The sequence below is a fragment of the Pavona decussata genome, unplaced genomic scaffold, assembly GCF_977016875.1.
Source record: "Pavona decussata unplaced genomic scaffold, jaPavDecu1.1 SCAFFOLD_245, whole genome shotgun sequence".
Classification (NCBI taxonomy): domain Eukaryota; kingdom Metazoa; phylum Cnidaria; class Anthozoa; order Scleractinia; family Agariciidae; genus Pavona; species Pavona decussata.
In genome coordinates this window covers 259,999-281,502 of record NW_028145650.1, presented here as the reverse complement: position 1 = coordinate 281,502, position 21,504 = coordinate 259,999, and the positions used below count along the sequence as shown (strand labels likewise).

The 21,504-nt window shown below is 38.5% G+C and overlaps 1 protein-coding gene across 1 annotated transcript; it reads left to right on the top strand.

Moving 5' to 3' along the window:
* Positions 1 to 4,347: 4,347 nt before the first annotated feature.
* Positions 4,348 to 20,626, top strand: LOC146457152 (actin-binding LIM protein 2-like). The gene is made up of 16 exons (XM_085092217.1): positions 4,348 to 4,490; positions 4,625 to 4,729; positions 7,959 to 8,142; positions 9,843 to 9,952; positions 10,983 to 11,109; positions 11,428 to 11,521; positions 11,716 to 11,803; positions 11,903 to 11,970; positions 12,919 to 12,949; positions 13,641 to 13,768; positions 14,584 to 14,638; positions 15,458 to 15,498; positions 15,654 to 15,684; positions 16,471 to 16,532; positions 17,242 to 17,313; positions 17,708 to 20,626. The coding sequence occupies exons 1-16, from the start codon at positions 4,487 to 4,489 to the stop codon at positions 17,819 to 17,821; spliced, it is 1,314 nt and encodes a 437-aa protein (XP_084948343.1). The 5' UTR covers positions 4,348 to 4,486; the 3' UTR covers positions 17,822 to 20,626.
* The last annotated feature ends 878 nt before the right edge of the window (positions 20,627 to 21,504 follow it).

Sequence of the window (21,504 nt, the reverse complement as noted above, 5' to 3'; positions counted from 1 at the left end):
AAAGTATCCTTATGCATGTTTTTTTTTTCATTCAGAAAAAGAATGGTTTTGTGATCTTAACGAGTGCATAGGCTGCTATTGAGTCCAGAATCATTACACATCCCATCTTCACATATCGTCCAATTTTGTATGCAGTTGAACACGATTGAGCCGCTCTTCTTGCTGCATCCGGCGTGACATCATCTTTAGGCGGGGTTGTATTGCTTTCCTCCAAACCGCTCTTCAAACTCACTGCTCTCTCCAATTCTGCAATTTTCATTAAAATCCGTCGTTGTCTTTCGGATTCCATCCTAACTATTTCACATTTTCGATCAGCTCTGGATTGAAGCCGTTTGAGGTCTTCTTGAGTCTCCTGAAACACTTCTTTCGCTCGATGCAATTGTTCGTTAAATAGTTGAACTCGTTTCTTCAACTCACAAAGGTCTTGTTGTGATCTGTCTGTTTCGCTTTCCTTCGGCTCATGAACTGTTTTTCCTTGCACTTTGGTTTCCGTAGTCATCGTGTTCAAATCGGTTTCTATTTCCACGTCGAACAAACTTTTTCAATTCTTTTCAAAGTCGCCAACTCGAAAAGCTTTCAACTTTTTTAAGCAGTGATCACTAACTGACGTAACAATTGTGTTGGGTTCTAAAAAAGCTCGCGCTGCTCTCGATCACGGATGACACGGGCTGCGCGCGCAACTGGCCCTTGGCAGAATAACTGTACTCCTTAGTATTGTATTGAGGATTGTGCGTATTGTAGTGGCAGGCGGGGATTAGAGCGGGCTAATAGTCCTTCTGGTTCTTACTTACCATTCAAAAAACAACACGTCGAGAACTTTGAGTTAATCAAGTCTGACCCTGATGCCAATAAGAGATCTTCCAATCCGTCCGCATTTATGCGAATATCGCCATGACAACAATTTGCGTTCTCCCGTTTTAGTCAAGAAACAGGAAAGTTCTCTTGTGGTCAACCAGCCGCGTTAAGTGGGGTGGGGGGGGGGGGGGGTGTAATATAATGTACAATACAAATTAGTAGTAATCAAAGATTATAGTGCGTCGCCTTAGGCACCCAGCGGGGTTGCATAAATCATGTTAAGATTACATGAACCTGTAAGTATAGTTGCAAAACAATAGGTTATTGTCTAAGAGCAATTGTTAACATCCGTGTTATCATAAAAACGTTTTATGCAACCAGTCCCAGGTGTTTACAGGGCATCCTACCAATGGTTCAGCGGGGTTCTGTAGTTCCAGTTACTTCTTTGTTTTCCCAGTGCAGGTAATTACCCGCCATGCAGCTGTGTTTTTTCTTCTTCATTTGTGTGTTTAATAAAACCGTTTTCAAATTGGATCTTTTTTTTTTAAAACCATTTTTGACACTGTTTGATATTTATTTTTTATATCAATCCTATCCGATATACAACGTCTTTTCTCGATTTCTCGCACTTAGGAACATGCATGTCCACAGAGGTAGGAACAAGGTACGAAACGTGGTTTTCTCCACACTGAAGAAGGGTTATATACCCGAAACGTGTGTGTTTTTTTTTTCAAAACCATTTTTAACACTTTTTGATATTTATTTTTTATATCAATCCTATCGGATATACGACCTTTTTTCTCGATTTCTCGCGCTTAGGAACATGTACAGAGGTAGGTACTGGGTACGAAACGCGCTGGGCATGATGGACCGTCATAATGCTATTGTGACGTTGCAATATGGCACCGACATAAAACCTATTTATCGATTTCTCGCGCTAAGGAACGCGTGCGCTGGGCATGATGGACAGTATTGGTACAACAACTGCATTAGGAAGCGTCTCCTTAGTCGACGCAACCATGATTTTCAAATAATTATTTTATTTTTAAAGTTAAGATTTTCCTCCCATTGAAGAAACTGAAACACGTTAGAAACAGTTCATAAATCCCACAATTTCAGGTTTAATCATCAGGACACATAATCACGCTTGATCAGTTTTTAATACCAGTTGGGCTTTCACCGCTGTCTTTTCCTGCGGAGCACTTGCTCAGCAGCTGCGCAGCAGTCCCGAGTGAAGTCATCGACCACGACGGCATGCCACATAGCCGCATATGTTTACCAGGCCAGGAAGCCAAGATCTTCCAACTTTACAAACTATTCGCCTTTTTTTTCTGAATCGCTTCGGTTTGTGAACGGGTTATATCTGGAGAGAAGAAAAGGGCGAAACATTTTACTATCAGGTTGCCTCGTTCACCATCCTGCTGAAGCCAGTTGCCCCTTTTCCACTTCGGAGACCCGGTACACAAACTCTCGGCGATTCAGAAAAAGAATGGTTTTGTGCTGTTAACCAGTGCATAGGCTGCTATTGAGTCCAGAATCATTACACATCCGATCTTCACATATCGTCCAATTTTGTATGCAGTTGAACATGATTGAGCCGCTCTTCTTGCTGCATCCGGCATGACATCATCTTTAGGTGTGGTATTATTGCTTTCCTCCAAACCGGTCTTCAAACTCACTGCTCTCTCCAACTCTGCAAGTTTCATTAAAATCTGTTTTTGTCGTGCGGATTCCATCCTAACTATTTCACATTTTCGATCAGCTCTGGATTGAAATCGTTTGAGGTCTTCTTGAGTCTCTTGAAACACTTCTTTCGCTCGATGCAATTGTTCGTTAAATAGTTTAACTCGTTTTTTCAACTCGCGAAGGTCTTGTTGTGATCTGTCTGTTTCGCTTTCCTTCGGCTCATAAACTGTTTTTCCTTGCACTTTGGCTTTCGTAGTCATCGTGTTCAAATCGGTCTCTATTTTCACGTCGAACAAACTTTTTCAATTCTCTTTCAAAGTTGCTAACGAAAGCTTTCAACTTTTTAACAGTTGACACTAACTGACGAAACAATTGTGTTGGGTTCTAAAAAAGCTCGCGCTGCTCTCGATCACGGATGACACGGGCTGCGCGCGCAACTGTCCCTCGGCGGAATAACTGTACTCCTAACAGGAGCCCATTACCCATTAACCATTACCCATAATGGGCTCTTGACTCCTTGGTATTGTACGTATACAGTGCCAGACGGGGATTAGAGCTGGCTGGTAGTCCTTCTGGTTCCCTTCTGGTTCCCTACCATCCAAGCAATGCCAAGTCAAAAATAGCACCACCAAAACTTTTGAGTTAATCAAATCTGACCCTGATGCCAATAACAGATCTTCCAATCTGTCCGTATTTATATGCTAATTGTGTCAATAACAAAATGCTTGAATATGATTGGTTCTTAACAGCCCATATTTATAGCTTAATTTTGCTATGTAACTCCAAAACTGTCCGATTTGACCTGTCCGATTACTAGAAGCTTGTAATCGGACAGGTCAAATCGGACAGTTAAAGAACCAACGAAAATCAAGTAGCAAATGCCACTAGCCAATGAAATTTCACTACATGGCAAATGATAACCAATCAAAATCAAGGAAAAAATTGTGACCAAAGTTAAAACCAGTCATTTTTTTGCTTTGGAATCTATTTCTTACGTTAATAAATATTCCAAGACTGAGATTCTTGCATTTTGTTATTGGCACAATTAATTGGTAATAGGACGTCGTGTCGTACAATTCCGGTGTAATCAGGCTCGTAATTTCAAATCAGCCTCGCGCTACGCGCTTGACCGATTTGAAATTACTCGCCCGATTACTCCCTTAATTACATCCATTTTGAAATCACTGGTGATCCTTGGAATCTGATTGGTCCAAAATGGTGCAATTTATTCCCAAATTGCACCATTTTTTGCTCTAAATTGCATCCTTTCTTTAGCCCATCAAAATGGAAATGAAGTAACATTAATAGAATATTAATATTGACAATGATACTCTGTGATTTCAAAATGGATGTAATTAAGTGGTAATTGAACTTCGTGTCGTGCAATTTTGGTCTGAAATCATACTTGTGATTTCTAATCAAACTCGCGCTGCGCGCTCGTTTGATTTTGAAATCACGCGTATGATTTCAGACCAAATTGCACTCCACTCAGTTCGATTACCAATATGAATTGTACTCCACTCAGTCCTATTACCATTACATATCGCAAACATAGCAACTGATTGGAATATATCAGTCCCAGGCCGGGCCAGGCTGCGACAGTTATGGTCCCCTTTTCCTTTCTTTTCCGAAAAAAAGCTGCAGTTTGGGTAACAAAAAAATAAAAAAATAAAAAAAGTCGAAACTGAAAACAAAATAAAGCAAAAGAAAGGGAAGTAAAATTAAAAGGAAATGAAAGAAACAATAATTGAAAGCAATTAGCAAGAAAAGCAAAGCAAAACATGAAACAAAGAAAAGAAAGAATTGAAATGAAAGGAAAATGTAAATAGGATTTATTCCCTTTAATAGGAGTGCAAGGTATTATGGGGGATATATTTGGGGGTGGATTTGAATGCGGCGGCCAGTCGCTGTCGTGCTGTCTTTTGTTTACAACGGTTGATTGTATATACGCATAAAATTGCACTAAATTTGTCCTGAACTGGGATATTTCACCTTCACAACATCAATGGGTAAGTAAGCGCTCAAACTGGAGTCAAAAATATATTTTTTTTACGTCGGTATGACTCATTTTGTTTTGAAGCGAAGTGCGATGTACATTTTGAACCTGTTTTCTTTAGCTCATCAAAAAACATTGAATTTTCAGATAGGGAAGTAGCGAATCGCTGTGCTCGATGCAGGAAAGTTTGCAGTGGGGAAACTCTGCGATTCGACGACAAGCTTTTTCATGCAAATTGCTTAGTTTGCCTGGGTATGTATTGAAAACTGTTGGGAAATTTTTCGCTTGACTCGCGTCGTCCATCATGTCGCGTGCCATTCATTCACGGTTATTCGGCACAGACATTCGCATGTTTTGCATTGATGTCATTTTTGTCTGTAACTGATACGAACACCAAGCCCAGAAATGTGGTTTAGGTGGGTATTTTGTGGGATTAAGGTGTCGTTTTTAAATTCCTGGTTTGATTTGTCGAAATTTATCCCATCAAGTAGATTTAATAAGCTTATATTTGGCTTCTCTTGGCGTTACAAGTGTCCTTGCATGCAATGTCGCTTTCGAAGGATAAATGAGTTTTGCGTCGCAAAAATCATAAAATAAATAAACTACCCAGACAATGATGAAGTAGAAAATCCTCGTTTATTTGTTTTTAGACATGGGCTGGTTCATGTTTTCTGGAAATTAAACGGGCTAGATAGGCACTAAGCGAGATTGGCGTTCTCATATAAAATTCCACACGAACAGTATAAATCGTAAGGGACAAGTGACCTTTTACAAGCTTAACTAAGCCAGTCTTTGTTATATTGAAGAGTTCTACAACAAGCCATTGTTTATATTTCTACCCTCAGTCCGCGTTTAGCTAACAAAATAAAGCCTCCGATATTGTATAGCACAAGTATTAATGAGTGTGTTAAAGCTTGTAAATGTTAATTATAATTAATTATAGATTTGATTAAAAAAATGTCAATTAATAATTTTTTAATCAATAAAAACAAACTTAAAAGCAAGTAAATATAGTAGCAAATGAGTGGTAAATACGTTTAAATACAGCTCCTTTATACCAAAAATTATGGTTAGTCAATCTCTGATCCATGTATGATGCAGATTATTTTTGTTTGGCTTGGATAGTGATCCATTGTCAGTTCTCAGGAACTTATATAAAGTAACACTTAGAGGATTTTTTTAATTGACTTTTTTTTCCAGAAGAAGAATTTTTTAATCCAGTTAGCTCATAATCTCAGATTGGACAGCATTTTGGTATCATTTAGTTAAGTACAGAAGTACAGTCTGCCCTTATTATGAAAATATTTGGGAAATGATTGAGATAAATGATAGCTGTATTTTTTCAGTCAGTGATGTAAGCAAACTCAGAAAAAGAAAATTTGAATTCTCTCAAACATGAGTCAACCCTATGACCTTCTGATTACTGGTTCGGATGCTCTCTCGCCGAGCTACAGGAGACTCGTGGGAGCTAAGGCCATCAAACTAGATCTTGTGAAAAACATGCAGTATATTGCTCATGCTACAAGGATTTAACAGTTGATACATGGTATATGTGAAAGAAATGGATGTTATGTTTTAACCTGGTGAATGAATGGTAGATGTACATATTTCTGTTCTTGTTTTATGGAAATCAGTTAGATTTGAACATTTTATAGTATTACATTTTTGTTCTCTCATTGGGCAGTACAGAAATAAATTATACTGCTAAGTTCATGGCTCACAAATGCAAGATATGTAACAGTCAGGCAAGTCTGGCAAGTTGCTGAATTTAAAAACTTAGTTGTTGTACTGTATTGAAGGTTTAATTTTGGAGATCTAATCCACTGTGATCCTCTTATATATATCCCAGATATACACACCAGATTCTCAATATTTTAGATTATGTATTATGGGGTAAAAAATTATTGTAGAAACAACTGACAACCATGCCCAGTTAATGCACATCGATCCCCCATTTCTAACAGCAGTTATATGATATCCCAAATAAACTTTACTAATTGCTGAACACTTAACACATTAAATGTTAAACATCTCACTCCAGCTTAAACCTTGATGTCAGTGAAGGCAACAATATCTTGTCTTGGTCAGCCTGTATCACATTATACAGTGCCTTTATTCTGCCTCTGTTTAACTATTACTCTTATGTGAACACCCATAAGATATTAGTATTAACCTTTTTCTTGTATTTTCTTCTTTTTATGATAAATTAGCATAATGGTTAAAATATCAATTTTATGAGGTTTGTAAATAAATTAAAACAATAGTAATAATGTTATTATTATTATCTGCAAAATAAGTACTAACAAGTTTAATTTAATTAATTTTATGAGGTTTCTATTAAATTTCTCTTGAACAGCCCTCAGGGGAACGAGGCTGATAATAAAATTTTGTAGAATTGTGTTTTGTCTGCAACAGCTATGGTAAAAGAGGCAATGATTACCTAGATATATAGGCTAGTTGCATTCCACTGAATGTTGCTCTGTTCATTACTTTGAGCTTTACAAAACAATTAATTAGTTGGCCTTAACAGGCCAGCTTTACCAAGATTTCTGTAAGGCTGCATATTAACTTTGTATTTTTAAAAGTACGTTAATGACTAGTGTCCTTTACTAGCTAAGTGATTTTAATTAAGAATAGGTCTGATAAACATTAATTTGTTATAGGATTAATGAGAGTGAAAGACCTGACAATACTCTCTCAGAACAAAGAGGTTTCAAGGGTTGTTTCAAATCAATATGAGAGGATAAAGTCTAAGAGCACAGTCTCTCAAACGATAATTATAAAGCTCTTTAATTAACCCTTTGGAATTTAAAGGCACGGTCAGGAACTTCTTCAGACATCAATTGACTTTTTGTCCTTTTTAGTTAACAAATTTTCTACGTAGTTGAGTGTAATGCTGTAAGTTGTAATCGAGGTGCTGAGAGCATTACCGACCCAAATGAAAAACCTATGATTATGGGCACGATTTCTGTTTCCCATCTCAAACTAAGTGCAAAGCGGTGGATAAGACATTTCCTGAAGGAATTCAAGGCCGCATGCAAAAATGACAATACGTGTAACTGTGGGAGTAGGGATGGCGCAGTGGTGAGAACACTTGCCTCCCACCAAAGTGGCTCGGGTTTGATTCCCGGAGTTGACGCCATATGTGGGCTGGGTTTGTTGTTGGTTCTTGTCCCTTTTCGGAGGGTTTTTCTCCAAGTACAGTAGTCTGGTTTCCTCCTTCCACAAAAAACAACATTTTTATTTATTTATTTATTTATTTTTATTTTTAACATTTCCAAATTCCTGTTCGACCTGGAAACAGTGGACGAAGAGCCACACTGTGGATGTGCCACTGAAATTCCCATTTATTTTTATTGTAATTAGTTTCTATTTTATATCTGAGTTACTTAGCTATCTTAAATATAGGCTCAATAATGTCATTATGAACAGAACAATACAGCCTTGACTCTCTAATGATCTTGCATTTTTTTGATTACAGTATGTAACAAAGGCCTCATCAATGTTGGTTTCTTTGTGCAAAATGAGCAGTATTTCTGTCCTGAAGATTTTCAAGAACGTTTTGGCACAAAGTGTGGCATTTGTCATGTGTTTCTGGAAGGGGAAGGGATCAATGTTGGTGGTAGTGCATACCATGAGAGGTGCTTTGTCTGTGGCAGCTGTAGGTAGGAAAAACTGTTTTACGTTTTTTGGGCTTGTGTTTCATGACTGAAGGATTTGAGAATCAAGGCTATATAGTTATGTTGATGTGAGTTATTTGGATTTCAATAGTAATACAGGGCTTCTAATAGGGTGCGAAAAAAATTTGGCAATTATGCGGCACTTTCAAGTCTCATTATGCGGCAAGAAAGGTCTATTATGTCGCAAATTATGCGATTTCATTTTAGCTAATTTAACCTTGTTTTATTGGTTCTAAGAGGAGCACAATCCATTTTTTGCTGTTCAAGAAGCAATTAGAACACAAAGAAATGAAGAAACAGCTGAAATAAATCATTTGTTGCCTCATTTCAAATTATTGAAAATCAGATATTGCTAATTTAGTCAAGTCAGCGTTTGTTGCATCCCACCCGCATTTTTTTCCGTGTTCCGCTTGTGTGACTGACAGCTTCAAGGTCCTTGTCAACCACAAAATTTTCAAAGATGATCAACCACTATGTTGCACAAAGAGCAAAACATCTGGCAAAATCGAAGGAGACTCTGCTCGCAGGGTAAACAACAGACCACTGTCAACATGAAACTTTCCTTCGGGGTATTTTCTTGTCCTGTCTTTCGTCGAAATATTTACAGGAAGGTGCGATCTTTTTCTCTCCTGCGAAGAAGCGCTCGGTGTTTTAACAACAAACTTATCCATAATGAGGATGCTTGTTTCAATTAAAGCAAAATAACTACATATTGCAAGCGACTATCGAGCAGTTTTCACGCCAATGTATGAAGGGATCAAATGACATCTTAAAAATATATCAATGATTCTGATTGGAATATTTGTATAAAAGGACCCCCAGCATGTAAAATGAAGCATAGAACGCCTGTTTGTTCGCTTAATCAACAAACGAACGCTTTTAAGTGATTTTTGACGCCTTTTGAAAGAAAAACTCCTTGAGATAACATTTAAATTATCGGAGAACTTAACATTAAGCGAGATTTTTGCTCTTTTTTTTTCTTAAATTATGCGATTTTGTACAAATTCTGCGATTTTTCATGAACTATGCGATTTGTTGCGATTTTAGGTCAATTATGCGAAATCGCAACATCGCATAATATCAGAAGCCCTGATAATATTATTGACAACCAGTGGTCTGGGATATACTACCAGCTCTGTTTTATTCAAAGGCATGACTTTTTTTCTGGCTTTGTTAGGTTTTCAATGATATACCTGAAAATGTGTAACGTCACACCAGGGCTGTCAACCTCTCACCTCTTCAAATATGGAGAATATCACTTCCCCGGCTAGCAATAACAAAGCGCCTTAGAGAGGCGTCGCATCAAGGCCAAATTCACAGGTTAAGGGGGGGGGGGGGGGGGGAGAGGGGGGCTACATTAAACAGTACCAGAAAAAATGCTAAACATTACAGATTTTCTTGTTGGAAAGTCGAGTCTACGACAAATAGCAAACTTCATCAATTATCCAGGAGATTACAGACATAAATCTGGAGACCAGAAGATACAGCTCAAAATCTGGCAATTACAGACATAAATCTGGAGACCGGGAGATACGGTTCAAAATCTGGAGACTCCCGGATTATCCAGGAGAGTTGACAGCCCTGCTGGTGGAAAAAATGATGAAAAATCAGTGAGGATGGTCTTTGTTTTACATGTGGCCGTTTCATGTAAAATAATGCAAAATTTGCTTCTGTTTCCGTTCCAGAAATCCATTTCCTCCAGGTGAAAAAATTGTTGCAAAAGGTAGAGAATATATCTGTCAGAAATGCAATGCAAAGGAGCCAGTTGCCGATGCAAGAGGACAAAGGCTTGAAAGTATGTTGTTTGATCTTCAGTAGAATGAGACATAAATATATATATTGAAAATGTTCACTTTATTGGCAGGCAAAAAGACTCATTTAGCCACAGGAAACCCAATAGAAAATGGTGGGCATATACTTCATGTTAGGGGACCATATAGTTTTCACTTCTTTAGGACTCCACGTAGAAGCATGGGAAGACTGTATGGAATTCAATAGAAGGGAGACTAGATATAGTTTTCTAACATGAAGTATATGCCAAATGAAGCAGTAAAGGTAAAGTCACACAAGAGCCTAATTGGCCCTCACGGCCGGAGCTAATAGCCCGGTTGCTGTAGCATGAAGCAACTAGGAGTATTGCTACTCCCCCCTGGATAGGATGCTAGTCCATCACAGCGTTACCCCCAGCAGTATGTCGACGGTACCCATTTATACACCTGGGTGAAGAGATCGAGACAATGTGGAGCAAAGTTTCTTGTCTAAGGAAACAACACAGCAATGAAGAGACCAACCTGGCCTCAAACCAACGACCCTCAGATCCTCTGACCGTCCAATCGAAAGTCCGACATTCTAACCACTACGCCACCACGCCTCCACAAATGGAGCAGTGACCAATAGTAAATGGGTATGAGCCACAAAAATAGTGACATTTGTGACTTCAGGAGAAGGAAACATTCACAATATATTCCATGATATTTTTCAACTGTTACTGAGTATTTAGCCATAAAGAAGCTGGAAATTTAAGGAGGAGGGGGAAGAAGAAGTGTGAATTTCAACCCCACCTTGACCTTCCCACTTCCCCAACACTCTAGGATTTGTTCTTTTTCAGAGCGAGAAATTTGAATAAGCTGGTTAAATTACATAAGTATGCTTAATATGAAAACCTTTTCATTTAAAAAATACTTGATCAAAATAATACTATTCAACTATGATTACAGTATGTTGTAGCCTGTGCTTGTCTTTGTCACTAGCAAAATTGAGGAAGTTATTTTTAACCAATTAACACATACAGAAAATCATATCAGGTATTTCTTGTTTGTGTTTAGAGTGTGCTGGATGTGGAGAGGACATTCGCAGTGGTCAGTCTTTATTAGCTTTGGAGAAACAGTGGCACCTGTGGTGTTTTACGTGCACTAACTGTGGCTGCTTGCTGGCTGGCGAGTACATGGGCAGGTTAGTTAAATGATGCAAGAAGATAAAATAGCCTTTAGTTAACAGCAATAAATTATAATAATTATTAATAGTATATACTGTGTCTAGGCCTTTTTGCCAAAGTAGCCTTAGCATTCTTGGTTCTTTGTTGTGACTATAAAATAGAAATTCATAATGCAAACAGGACGAGAATGTACAATAATATTATTACTCTCTCTCTCTTTTTCTGAATACAAATTTATTAAGTAATTGATTGACATGTGGCAATACTGCCCGCTATGTTATTTGTTTTGTATGGCTAAAAAGGTGTAGCAAGGAAATTGCTGATTTTTATTTTAGGGATGGAAAACCATACTGTGAGAAAGATTATCAAGCTGAATTTGGCGTGACCTGTGCCGGCTGTGGCGGCTACATCATAGGAAAAGTGCTTCAGGTAAATATTCTAAGAGTGAATCCTAATTGTGTGTTAATTTGGTTTCTTCGTGTCTTTCATGCAGAAAAACATTTCAAATGGTGCCAGGACTGCTAACCCTATGTGTATTTTCTATGTGTATTCCACGTTAATTGTGTGCATGTTTTGATTGCTTTGTTTACAAAGATTTTTTTCTATTATTATTGACATACCAGGCAGGTGAAAAACATTACCACCCTCAGTGTTCACGATGTGCGCGATGTCATGGAGTATTTGGTGAGGGACAGGAGATGTTTTTACAGGGTAAGAAGATGTGAGATATATTACTTTTATGTTGACTTGTCAATTCATAATTCAGAATGTTTTGTTGCTGATCCCAGTGTGTTCTTGGGTTCTTTGTAGGCTCGGAAATTTGGCATCCAGACTGTAGCATAGCAGCAGCACAGAATGGTGAACTGGACCCTCATCCGGTAATTTTATTTTATTTTATTAGTGTCATCGATATCAGGTCATGTTAATAATCTTCCCCTCCAGCGCTCTGATCTGTGACCATTCAGGTCAAAGATAAATGTAAATTGCCACAAAGGTCATGGCCATGTTTGACAAGTGTTTCAGTAATGATGTCTGTGGATCAGAGGTAACTGCTCCCAATAAAATTATTTCTGACTTGCAAGCTTCATCCATCTATCGTTGATTGTTTGGGTAGCCTTTCACCAGTCATTTGAAGATTCTGATTCTAGTAGTAAGGGAAAGCCAGGACTGTCTCTGCAAGGTGGCAACTGGCTGTTATGATAGGCAACTACAGTGCAGATTGGCGGCAACTGGAAAAGGTTGAAAAATTAATGACCAAAATGCAACAGCTTTGGGAGTTGACCTTTGAGCACCTACTTCCCTCGTGTAACCATAGCCAACTTCTTCAATGTGTAATTATAGCCCTGAAAAGCCTCCTACTGTCATCTGAACATACAGCTGAGGCTTTAAACCCATTGAGAAGGCAACCAATGCAATTTTGATTCAGAAATATCAGGGTTATTGGCAAAGTGCTGCTTCTGTTGAAGTTTTTGCAAAACAAAAATCTAAGGCCACAGATGGTGAGTCAGAGAATTAACTACTGTATACAGTGCTAAAGTAAACCCCTTGAATTTCCTGCCGAGAAGCACACAAGACAAAAGAAATGGTCAAGCTCATAGCTCAATCAGTAGAACAATGGTTGATCAAATCCAGAGGTTATGGGTTCGACTCCCCTTGTGTGGTCCCTGGTTGAAAATTCATGGGTTAACTTTAGCACTTAATGACATATTACTGCAGACAGAGTTAATTATATGATCCATCATTAGTAGCACAACATTCATTGTACTCTTATGCCACAGGGTTTGGTTGTATTCATTGTATGACCACTTTATTAATTTGTTTCCCAGACTGCTCCAAGGAATGGATATATGCCCAATGGTAAGAATAATTTTAACATGTAGCACCTGTTGTTACAGATTTCTTCAGACTGACATTACGTCACAGCCTGTAAAATTCTTCTTGTCAATAGGTACGGATATTTTCCATGTATATGTTAGTTGTTAACTGTTCTTTTTTTTTTTTGTATATACGACTCTAGAAGCTGCTAGCTTTTAATCAGTAATAAAATATTGTCAAGTTAAAATTGTATCGTTTCATGTCATGCATTGTCCCATCCCAGACCCATCCTATCCAATCTTGTCCTATCCTAGCCTATCATTAAAATAGGTACACATTGTGTACATGTGGGTAGTGCTGTGCGCGCGTTGCAGACCTGTCTGTTTACGGACACTCACTCACTCTTACGCCTAACGACATAATGGGAGAGCACTATGCCGTGCACTACCCAAAACAAACCAGATTACAATGACATTGCAGAATGCAATTGCTTTTTCAAACTCTAGCCACATTGATCCATACATTGTAAGTTTGCTCCAAGTTCCCTGCAGCTCTATCAGGTTAGAACATTCAACCACTCTGTGAAAGGTTAGGGATTCCATTCCAGTCCAGAAGGGAATCAGGATGTGTTCTTTGGTCTGTAGTGTTGTTCCCATAACATTTAGGAATGCAGGTTACTTACTACATTGTCACACTCCACACTAACCACCTTTCACCTTACTCTGTTCAACAGATGATGAAGCCCACCGTCCCTCTCCTCCCACCCGAACTTCAGCAAGTCGTACAACAGATTGGAAAGTGAAATACTCACCTCAGAAAGAAGAAGGAATGTACAGAGCTGAGCCGTGGAGCCGACCGGAGGTGAGTGGCATATAGTAAAGGTATATCTAATATTCTGAGTCAGTGAACTTTAAGGCGATTCCCTCAAATTGTAAAACTTTTGCTCAAACTTTCACTGGTTGTTTACTAGCAGGTTGTTATTTGAAAAAAAAGTGCAACAAAGAGAATAGGTCACTGCACATGTACTTTCAAAAGAGCTGTGATCCACTCAAGTTAATGCATAATTGCTTTCAATGTTACCTCTAAATGTGTTGATTAATTTTGATCAGTTCTGGCTGAGTCAGCTGGGTACAGAAATTGCAAAATTATAGATGAAGCAGAACTTCAAAAAGCATTATACATAGAATGCATGAAGCGTGAGCAGCAATTAAATCTAAATCTCTTGGCAGAGAAGTACAATATGAAGTAGTGTTGACCCAATATGTTTCTTGGGTATGTATTCTCAGTATCGCTATTTTATGCCTTCAAGTGATGGGTAAGCTTGTGCTGCTTGGTTTTTGTGTCAGAAATTTTTTCAACGTAAAGAGGATAATTAATTAGTTATAAAATGAGTGAAAAAAGATAGATGGCCAATTGCTCCCTAAGAAGAAAATAATGAAATTACATGTAATTGACTAAGCTTGGCATGAAGGAAGACCTGCCATGTTTCCAATATGTGCTCGCTCATGCTAATGACAAAAGAAATTATGCACTGTAAGAATAATGCGCAATGGAATTAAATGGAATCACCTTAATTCCTGTCTCCTGAGACCACAAAAAAGAACAATCATTCTAAATTTTACTATTTTATATTTCTTTCAACTTTTGTTATTTAATTGTTTTTCTTTTCTGTTTAGGAGGAAAAGCCTGCACGTCAACCAACTTATTACTCGCATAAAGACTCAAGCTCCTGTAAGTGTGGAATTCTGTTTCTTTCAGGCCATTAGAATATTTTGTTTGCACTGAACATCTCCATCATGAGATTGGTTCAGACAGTGAATAAACGAAAAGGAAAGAAGTGCTAACAAATTTGTCATATTCCAAGGAAGCCCTTGTATCTGCGTCATCATCATCATCGTCATCGGCCCTTAATTAAAATATTTAAAAAAAATTATCACTTTATTTAAGTGTCAGTGTATTTACTGCAGAGCACCAATTGAAGACACTTTCCAGGTCAAATTGGAATTTAGAAATGAAGGTTTTTGAGGAGAGGGGAAAACCGGAGTACCCAGACAAAAATCTCTCAGAGCAAGGACAAGAACCAAGAACAAACTCAACCCACATACAACACCGAGTCCGGAAATTGAACCCAGACCACATTTGTGGGAGGCGAGTGCTCTCACCACTGTGTCATCCCTGCTCCCCTTTTCACCTAGAAGAGGGTATAAGGCATCCACTGGTAAATTCCTCCACACCTGGGTTTTTGCCTTTGGACAGCTATTTCTTTACTGCGATTTTGCAACAAGCCACTATATCAGTTGTCAGTAACCCAGATGATTGGTTTACTTTAAGATGTATACAAGTTATGTTTAAATTTAGAAACACTCAAGACATCACGGGAGAATGTAATGAATTGGATCATTCAGCTAAGCCATAGAAAATAGGAAAGGAAATATTTTGTTGGGGTGGCTCAATTGTTTTCATTTCCTTAACCGAAATTTAAAAAGTACCCATGCCCATATGAATGTGATTTAACTTTAAGGCTAATATTTATTTTTCCTTTTTGATTAGATAACAATACTCCATACAGAGAGATCACTCCAAGAGTAGAGGTATTATCCAGTACATCCAAACTTAAATGGTTCACTCATTCGATTATTTATTGCACCAAATGGTTTCATCAGTTTGTTTAGTTTCATCGCTCATTTGATTGTTTTCTGAAGAATATCAACGCACTCAAATTAATTGTTTTTACCTTAATTTTAAGGAAAGTCTCAATGAAGCACCACGAGCAATAGGTATGTATTGACTTTATCTTCCCACCCAACCCCTCTGATCTTCTTTTCTTCTATTCTATTTCTCTCTGCCTCCCTCCCCTCCCCCAATTCTTCTTCTTTGCCCTTTCTCCTCCTCCCCTCCTTCCCACCCTTTCCCAACAATATGTTCTGACTACACATCAAATTTATTAGAGCCGTGAAACAAATCCTTATGCTATTTGTTCCCTAAGCCGCGACAATGAGAATCATATAATCTTTAGTGGAAGAGGAAGAGGAAGAGGAAGTTTTCTGTCTTTTTCCAAGGACCCAAGTTTTATTATTCGCTAGACAATGAAATCGTCAACTCAAGCTCTATCATTTATCTTTTGAGAAATCTCTTACGACTAAAATGAACAATATTAAATCTGCTAGCGTATCTTTTAGTTTGCTTTTCTGCCATAGTTTGAGATGGCCTAATTATGTATAAGATTTATAGTTTCTTTTGGTCTCCTCAACACTTTTTTCTTTCTTTTTTTGTACACGTAGTTGTATACTGAACCGGTGCTGTAACTTCTCTTGTGTGGCAAAATAATAATTTAAAAAAAAACGTAGTGTAACTTTTATTTAACCAACGAAGTCCTCAGCATAACGAACGATTTTCCAGCCTCGCCTTTTAAAATGTATGCAACAGAACCTCGATATAACGAACCAATTTGCCTAGTCCCTTGGCACTGCGTTAAATCGAGGTTCCATTATAGTAAGGAAATCACAGATTCAGTTGTGAAATGATGCAAGAGAGTTTCGTATAATTATGTAGTTTTTTTTTAGGTTCCTCATCCCCCTACGAGCAAGAACTGGACAGAGAAGATAACATGCCTCCGGCGAACCAGGTGAGGTGGATACTGTTAGGGTGGGGTGGGTAGGATTATGATGTTATTTGGACTGTTACACGAGTCATTTTAGCCCCAGTAATGGTGTCTTCAGCCCAATGTTTTAAAAAAGGAAACTAACTCATAACGTTTCTGAGCGATATTTATTCCTGACACAAAACTCTTTTTAAAAGCCAATGTACCATGCTCGAGAAATAGCGTTCTTGTGAAATGCAATCGGCTACAACTAACATTTCTGGGTAGTTTTTTTTTTTTCAATAAAACAATAATCACGCACGTGCTTGTTGGAGACTGATAGATGATTCAGTATAGCCAACGAGGCCCTTATTGCCTTATAGGAGAGCGAGGGAGAGGGGAAAGGAAGAGCTTGCGGCAAGCCCATTGATTACACTATTCCGCCCCCTTAATTAACATTCAAATGGATAACGTCTGCGCCACGTCTGGCTACTTGACAGCTAATCAAAACGTTGCTTGTTTTTGGCGGGAAAGTCCCCTCTCTCACACTCCCCTCGTGCGTCGCGCGCGCTCTATCTCCATTCCCCCTTCCTCATGCCCCCTTCCCCCTTCTAGTGCCTGCCAAGCAGGCTTGTACATTGTATGCATGGGCCAAAAATAGTCTGTCATCTCTTAAGTTCTAGTTGCTGTATACTTCTCATTATTATTATTATTTAATCAAGTGGCTGGAACTAATTCTTCAATTCATTTGCAGGTGTACCGTTACGCAGATATTAAGACTACAAACTACAAATTACCGCGCGGAGTGGACAAGACCAAACTGGAGGTATAGACTTTGATTCGATGATGGACCTGTTCCCTCTCACGTGATCGTACTTCTATTTGACTGTCGGTCTGAAAGAACACACATTATTATATCTCTCAGTTAGTACGCGCGGTGTGATTGGTCAATTTTGCGGGCCGTGTTTCACTGTACGGCCTGCTGAAATTGGAAAGTTGTATCTTTCCCGCGTGCACGATTAACCTCAGACATATAATAAATATCGTAATTTCTCGGTCTGTACTGTAAGTTACGGATGCGCGTTTTTTACATGTACTTGTAAGCCATTTCTTGGCTTTAATAAGTCTCTGAATAGCGCTTTTGTTGTCAACAACCTATGGCTTTCTTGCTGAGGTTTTGCACATTGCTATGTGTATTAAAATTGCATTTCTCTCTTTAGACGTATCTCTCAGAAGACGAGTTTGAAAAAGTGTTTTCCATGACCAGAGACGAGTTCTACCGCTTGCCAAAGTGGAAGCAGCAATCACGCAAGAAAGAAGTGCTGTTATTTTAAAGGCATGTTCATGTGCACCGATATACCTGATGTTGCTAACAATTTGGCTCTTAGGTTTGTTTCTTAATGCGACTAATCTTACAGTGTAATTGTTTTGAACCTGTTCCAGGCGTTCGATAGTGGGTAGCGGCGTGAGGAAAACTGTCATGCGTGAATGATAATTAGTTGGGGCTCAGTCTCTTCGATTCTCAGTTTTTTCGCGAGCGTAATTTTGTTTGCGCCGCTTTCCACGAACAGGATAAATTTTTTTGTGCACTTTTGTGGGTATCAACTATCAAATACGAACTGAGGAATAACTTTTAATGGACAGCTTGCAAGCTCCTAAAAAAAAATAGCAAAAATCATCTCCACGAAAGTATGCACAGTAATTAAAGGTGGTAATCAATGATTTTTACCGTTCATATTATGCCTTGGGCCAAAACCCAAGGAATCATCATTGTAGTTCCCGCATAAAAGCATAGTATGTACTTACAGTCTTTAATGTCGAAAACAAGTCAAAGTTCCGGGCGTATGTTTCTCAAACTCTCGAAAAAAATAGGCTTTTTTACATGCACAAAATCATTACAAAAGAAATCATTTTTGATAATTTTGAAAGCAAAAACAGTTTAAGTTTTCCGAGATTAAGGGCGCGTTTTTTTATTCACAATTCTGGAATGTGAATGGACAGAATGTAAAATGCGCGCGTTTTTCTATTCCGCATTCTTATTCCTGAATGGACAGAATGCCATTCCATCCATTCTGCTCCCAGGGGCAGAATGAACAGAATGTTGCGAATGAAATCCAAGATGGCGGACGGCGAGATGAGCGCTGCGGATTCAAATACGTCTCTACAAGGGAAAAAAATCAGGTTACACTTTTGGACAAAATGAAACATTACTTCTAATTTCATTGTACCAAAAGTACAAGGAAAATTGCTGCGATAACGTCTGCAATGGCAGCCTCTTCGTCGGCCGCCTTATTTGTTACGCAATGTTTACTCGGCCAGGACCGACGGGAGTTTTTTTATGCAGACAATCTGAATTATTCCTAGCATTCCGTACCAACCATTCTTATTCCAGAATTGTGGATAAAAAAACGCGCCCTAAGAAACACATTGAGTTAGCTTTTACGAAAAACAAATACTGTAATAAGTAATCTGTAGAAAATGGGTTTAAGAGCTTTGAGAAACGCACGCCAGGTTCTCAAGGCAGCTTTAATGCTCACACCATGTACGCTCTGCTGTCGTCACATTAACCACATGAACATTCTCGTGTCCAGGGTTTTCTGTCTTGACTGCGCAAGATGGTAGAGCCCTGGGGTCGAATAAGAAAGTAAGTGAAATCGTAGCAGAAAATTGTTGATAGTCTACATAGGCGATTTGAAAATACGTCTAAGTTAGCCGGAAAATTCGTCGGTGGTAACGGTCCTTGACCTTGGTTGAATTAGAGAATCAGGATAGAAAAGTGATTACCCGCAATTGTTACTGAAATTTATCTTTGATGTGACGAACAGCTAGATTAAATTTATTTAGAAAGTAGTTATTTACGAAATATCTTCTTGCTTTTTGTGAAGGAAAGATTGATTCATTTAAAATTTTAATTTTGTCCTGTCAATGTTTTGAACCGAAAAAATTCAAGTTTTATCAAGTTAAAAAACGCCATATTTACCAAGAAAAAACTGAAATTTTATATTAGATGAAGCAAGCTTCTTTTGATTAGCTTATTTTCGTCGAGGTAAAATAACGAGAATTTAAACTATTACTATCATTTGACTGTCGACATTACAGTCATGGATCGAGTTTGAATTCTATCGACATTCGTTTTCACCTGAACTCGTTATAACAGCGCGGTCGCTTTTAGCTAATTTGCAAACTTGTGTGTAATCAATCAGAAATGGAAGTCAACCGTCAGGGAACCAATTTGAGTTGGGTTTCTAGAAAGCTCTGTCCTCAACGTACGTCTCAGTGATTAAGTAACGTGCACGAAAGTATGCGAATTTATTGCAAAATCTCTGCGCTTTGAGGGTTAATCTGACATGCTAATTGTTTTGCAACGCGGAAGAATTTGCCCTATAAAAAGAGCGATTTTCATTTGAGTGGCGTAAAACCAAACACAAAGTAATCACTCTAACCAATCAGAACAGACTAGACAGCGGAGTAAGCCAATCAGAACTCGAGGCAAATGCGGGTAACCGGCGCCAAGCGCGGGAAAACGCGTGCGAGCAACTCACGGTTTGTTTTGTTTCTCGAAACAGAAAGTGGCGCCAATTTTGCTAACCAGTCGCAGAGTGTTGTGAAGGAAAGCCAAAGTTAACAGAAATTGCTTTCGACACTCAATTGAAAACCGCTCTGTCTTTGTGGGGATCCTTGATATTCATTAAGTATTCATTAAAGGATAAAAGCAGTTACTGGTGCTATACGGTAACTTATCAGTTTCAAAATTTATATTCGTTTATTAAGCGGCCGTCGCTTAGGCGACTGCTGCCTGTAATTGAAGGAAAGCTTGTATTAAAATATAGTATCTATCGACATGTGCACTTTGCTGCAAGTTTATATGAATGAAGCATTAAAATGAGAATAGTAGTTTAAATTGTAAAAACAAAAATAGGATTTTCTCATAAGTTACAATGAATATATTACTGAAGTAAAACTATATAACAAGAGTTTAAGCAATGTTGTCGCCGATATTCTATATATAAATTGCTTTTATCCTTTTACAGATTACATACAAATAGACCAGAAATAAGAACGTTGAATATATATCCGTATTATACACAGTTTTAAGATGCTGTTATACAGAATATTAATAAAATGATGAGTACAATGTCTGCGTTGGTTTTTGCAGCGGAAAACGCAGGGTTCGCAGTGTGTCTTCAGCTTAGCTGCAAGAAAATCAACTCAAGTTTGGCGCTTCGCGTAAGGGCTGGTTCACACTGGGCGGCGGAATCGGAAGCGTAAGGGCCAGAACGTTTCCCTTTTGTTCCGATTCCGCTTCTGCATAATTCCGTCGCTTGCGATCAAATGTGAACTGGTTGATCGGAGTCGTAAGCGCAAGCAGAAAAGTCAACCAATCACATAGCTCATTCCCAAACCCTTTCCCCGAGATTAAGATCGGAAAACTTGGCGTCCTTCCGCCATTTTGAATTTCGTAACACGAAAGCGAGACTTCCTTTTCCGCTTCCGTCAATATCAGTTCACAATAGGTCGAAGATTCTTCTGTTTTCGATTCAACCCCCTCTCCAAGTCTCTTTCATCGCTAGTGTGAACAAGGCCTAAGGCCAATTCACACTAATCGAGTCCATGAGTTTCCTAAAGTATTCAACGGTTACTAAAAAATGACTTATTTGTAACTTTTTTTAGTAAATCGTAAAATGATTTAGTGAACTCATACTCGCAAAAAGTTTATTATCTTTGAGACCTTATTGAGTTTTCGAATTTTTTTTTTCGGGGGAGGGGGGGGAGGGTTAACCGCGATCACCCCCTTCCCCTTACTCAGGTTTTCCCCAGATGTTGCGCATGCCCACTTGGCGTCAGCAATACATTGAATCCGCAATCTCGTAACCAGAGTCCTCAGGCTTTTTGGTCAGCGTTTAGGCGCCAAGAGAGACTCTGGATATTGGAATTTTATTACCGCAGGAAAGGACTGCAGGATTTCTGCGGTAAAACAATGGAAGCCGTTACAGAGCTTATACAGAGCAGCCAATCA